Below are 4,292 nucleotides of genomic sequence, written 5' to 3'. Positions count from 1 at the left end.
CCATGACTTGTTTAGTTTTCTGTAATGTCTTGTGATTAATCCAAGGCAAATAAATTATATTTAGCCTTTTAGAAAAGTAAAAAAAGCTACTATTAGTTCATTTCTAGATCTACCCCTGTAACTCCCCTTTCTTCCAATGTCGCCCTCTTCACATTCTTTTCGTCTTGCTAACAGCCACAATTTCTCCCAAGCCCCTCTCCTCGTTTTAACTTTCTTTGTCTATAACAGTGTTTGCGGCCCAATCGGTGGTGATGTGGCACCAACCAAGCCCCATAACACGGCCTAAGAAGAAGAAAAATAGTAAGTTTGAGACTGACCAAGAATAGACGACATATCTATTATAGGCTTGTTGTTGTCAACTGAACGGTGTAACCAACTACAATGATCATCTGTGATTCAACGGATAAGGTCATTTGGGTATTGCTTTGGATATTGGTGGTTCGGTTTAGTACCGCAAATTCCAGTAATGAGTGATTGGGAGCTGACCTCTGTCTGTCATCAAGCCCAGTAGTTTCATTCCCATCCTTGTGAGTCCCATATGGTATGTATGTTGGGTTATGAGTCACCTAGCTATTTGGATTTTTAAAATGAAGTTATTTACTGCTTTTAACCTAGTGCAATAAATAGTTGGTGTGAATGTCAACTGTTAATGATGAAAGCAGTGGGTGGATAATAATTTGTGTCGCCAACTAGAAATAGGTGGTGTGGTTAGGCAAGCCATCATGCAACAATCAAAGATTCCAAGAAAAGGTTTGCCATCAACCAAAGTAATAATGACTCTTTCTTTCTACCTTGTGTTTTAATGTTGCCACCACTCATCATACTAACTAGCATTTTTTTTTACTTTTTTAAACGTTGTATAAATAACTACACGCTCTACATTTTAGATTTTGACACTTGAGGAGGAGATTGTTTAATAACTGCTTATTGCCTTTTCAACTTCAAACCACTTTTTTCATCAACAAATAGCTAGCTAATTGTTGTTGTATCAACCAACATGTAGCAGTAATGGTTATTTTTCTATAAAAGAAGCTAATTACAAAACAATGTACTACTTCTAATTCTGTATACTTAAATTGGGTTGTAAAATACTACTTAAGCTTGCTCCTGATTGCTGCATACACATCTTCCAATTCTTTGACCACATCTCTCATTGACGGTCTTCTGCTTGGTTCGCTATGTGTACACCTCAAAGCAAGCTCAAGCATTTGGGTCACTTGTTCCCGTACACCATAATCACCTGCTGCAGCATCTACAACCTCCTCTATATCTCTCTTTTCATTCCAAACGGACCGCACCCACTTCACTATGTCCACTCCATCTGCAAATGAAGGATCCACTGCCTTCTTTCTTGTTATCAATTCCAGTAACACAACCCCGTAACTGTACACATCAGACTCCTTGCTTTTAGTTGACGTGAATGCATTTTCTGTCAAATATCATTTTCATACAATTTATTATTACTACTTACTTTTGTTATTCAATCAATAAAACAAATTATTTAATTCCTTCACCTGGAGCAATGTACCCAATGGTGCCCCTCAGTGTGCCGCTCATTAGCGCCGCAGATGATTGATCTAGAAGCTTGGCAATGCCAAAATCTGAGATGTGAGGTTCCAACTCCTCATCCAAAAGAATATTCATGGGTTTAATATCTCGGTGAACTATAGGTGGCTCGCAGTCAAAATGGAGATATGCTAAACCGTGGGCGGTTCCAAGAGCTACATTGCAACGAATGCTCCAATCCAACAATGGAGGTGGATGTACCTCATGCAGAATATCATGAAGACTACCATTCTGCATATATCTGTATAATATCAAACCGTAATCTTTTTTCATCCAAAAGTCCTCCAATCTCACCAGATTCCTGTGTCTCACCTTCCCGACCGTCTCAATCTCTCGAACCATGCTCGTGCTTCCTTCTTTGCTGCTTCCAAACATTAGTTTCTTTACCGCATACACTCCTTCAGGACCCAATGAAGCCTTATACACAATCCCGTGGGCCCCTCTCCCAATAATGTACCTGTCATTTAGATCCTCTGTAGCTTCCATTATTTTGTGAAATAAACAACCATCTCCTTTATCCTCTGCATCATCGTATGTTTCCTCGATGTCATGTTTTTCTCTTTTCCGAGCCTGGAACACGAAACCAAGTCCAACAACAACTGCAAACAAAAATGCTGACGTCCCAAGTGCCACCATTGCAGTTTGGAACCTGGTAAGACCTTTCTGTCGGTCTGAACGACTGGTGCAAGGTCTAAAATTTCTGCTACAGTTATTCTGTCCGCAATCGACACAAAGACCTGGATTTCCGAAAAACGAAGAGTTGACAACTTTCAGCAAATTTGCTGGTATAGGACCGGTGAAGAGATTGTATGAGATGTCGAGTTCGGTTAACACACGAAGCTCTGAAAGTGATGCTAAAGTGTCAGTTAGATGGTTGTGAGAAACGTCCAACTGCTGTAGCATCACCAGCTTACTGAACCCTGAGGGAATATCACCTGTGAGACCGTTGTTGCTGAGATTCAATGTGACAAGTGTCTTGAGCTCTACTATTGAGGAAGGCAGGCTTCCACCTAATGGGTTTCCAGCGAGTCGAAGATCTATGAGAGCTTGGAATTGAGATATGAAAGATGGAATGCCTCCTGAAAACTGATTTTGGCTGAAATCGAGAGTCAATAACCCTGGCATGGTGCGCAAAGCAGGTGGAATGGAGCCGTTGAACATGTTATGACTTAGATCAAAGTTCAACATCCTGGTGCAAGTGGCCAGTTGAGGTGGCAAAGGACCTTCCAGTGCATTGTGGGAGAGGTCCAGAGCCTGAAGGTGCAGGAGGTTTCCTAGCTCCTGAGGTAGAGGACCCGAAAGCCTGTTCCTGGAGAGATTGATTTCTGTGATATTAGTAAGCTTACCAAAGGTTCCTGGAATTGGTCCAGTGAAGCGGTTGGCCTCAAGGTCCATGTATAGCAGGTTTGGGTTATTAACCAAGTCTGGAAGAAGGCCTGTGAGATTACTGTTATCTATGATCAATCTTTTAAGGCTGGTGCAGTTGCCAAGCTGGGAAGGAATACCCCCGTGGAAGGAGTTAAAGCCCAAAACCAGCTTCACGAGGCGGTTCCGAGAGCAAAGATGTGGTGGGATTGGTCCAGTAAAGGAGTTGTTGTAAAAGTCAAGGTTGGTGAGAGTGGCATTGAGTCCTAAGGTCTGGGGTATGACGCCGAAGAAATGATTGTCATAGAGAGTTAACTCTTCCAAGTGGGGCAGCTGGGCGAGCCCAAGGGGCAGCTCACCAAACAGACGGTTTCTATAAATAAGAAGGCTCTGCAGGGTTTGAATCTTCCAGATACTCATGGGAACCTCCCCTGTTAAGCGGTTCTCAAACAGATAAAGGGTTTTCAAGTTGAGCATACCAAGCTCACTTGGAATAGGACCCTCCAGGTGATTCCGGTCCAGCTGGAGGTCAGTCAAGGAGGAGCAGTTGGCAAGCTCAGGTGGTATGCTCCCTGACAGCTGGTTGATGGAGAGGTAAAGGAGAGTGAGCTTGGTGAGTCCTCCAAAAGAAGAGGGGATGGGACCGGTCAAGCCACAATCTACAACCGCAAACTGTTCCAGGTTACTACACTCTCCGAGCTCAGCTGGAAGACCTGCAGCAAATTGGTTGAAAGACAAGTCTAAATAGACAAGGCTGGCAAGGTTGTTTAGGCCTCGAGGCAGCGAGCCTGTAAAGTTGTTCCTGAATAGGTCCAATTGTTGAAGACGAGTGCAATTGGCTATTTCTGGAGGAATGGTACCAGAGATAGTGTTAAGGCTTAAATTCAATGTTTTAAGGTGGGTCAACTGGGAGATTTCTGGTCCCAGTTCACCAACAATATGAGAGGCTGATAAGTTGAGAGAGACGACGAGGTTAGTAACAGGGTCGCAGAGAACACCGAGCCACCCACATGGATCGTCATGAGAAGCGTTCCAGGTTGGGGGAGCGGAAACCCAGTGGCTTGCCAGCGACAGTAATGTTTGACCATCGGAGTTCAAGCTACAGGCAGAGTAGAAGAAGGCTACCATTGAAAAGTAGATTATTATTAACTCAACCTTTATCCTCCTCCTACTCCTCCTCATCTCTAATTTGTAATTCCCAATTTCATTGTTATGAATATGCGGAGGGGAGTGGTTGAGGTTGAGTTTGAGGTTGAGGTTAGGGGGAGGGAGTATTCTGTTGTCATGGTGTGGGTAGATAGATCTATGCTATGCTATGGGAACGCCATTTCCATTCTTAAATCTTATCCCGACCAACTGAA

General features: G+C 43.3%; 1 protein-coding gene across 1 annotated transcript; it reads right to left on the bottom strand.

Moving 5' to 3' along the window:
- Window positions 1-909: 909 nt before the first annotated feature.
- Window positions 910-4,292, bottom strand: LOC110880318 (receptor-like protein kinase). The gene is made up of 2 exons (XM_022128901.2): window positions 1,515-4,292; window positions 910-1,429 (listed from the first exon to the last, which is right to left on the bottom strand). The coding sequence occupies exons 1-2, from the start codon at window positions 4,111-4,113 to the stop codon at window positions 1,092-1,094; spliced, it is 2,937 nt and encodes a 978-aa protein (XP_021984593.1). The 5' UTR covers window positions 4,114-4,292; the 3' UTR covers window positions 910-1,091.

Source organism: Helianthus annuus, chromosome 9 (genome assembly GCF_002127325.2).
Source record: "Helianthus annuus cultivar XRQ/B chromosome 9, HanXRQr2.0-SUNRISE, whole genome shotgun sequence".
In the NCBI taxonomy this organism is placed as follows: Eukaryota; Viridiplantae; Streptophyta; class Magnoliopsida; order Asterales; family Asteraceae; genus Helianthus; species Helianthus annuus.
This window is presented reverse-complemented; position numbering and strand designations above follow the sequence as displayed.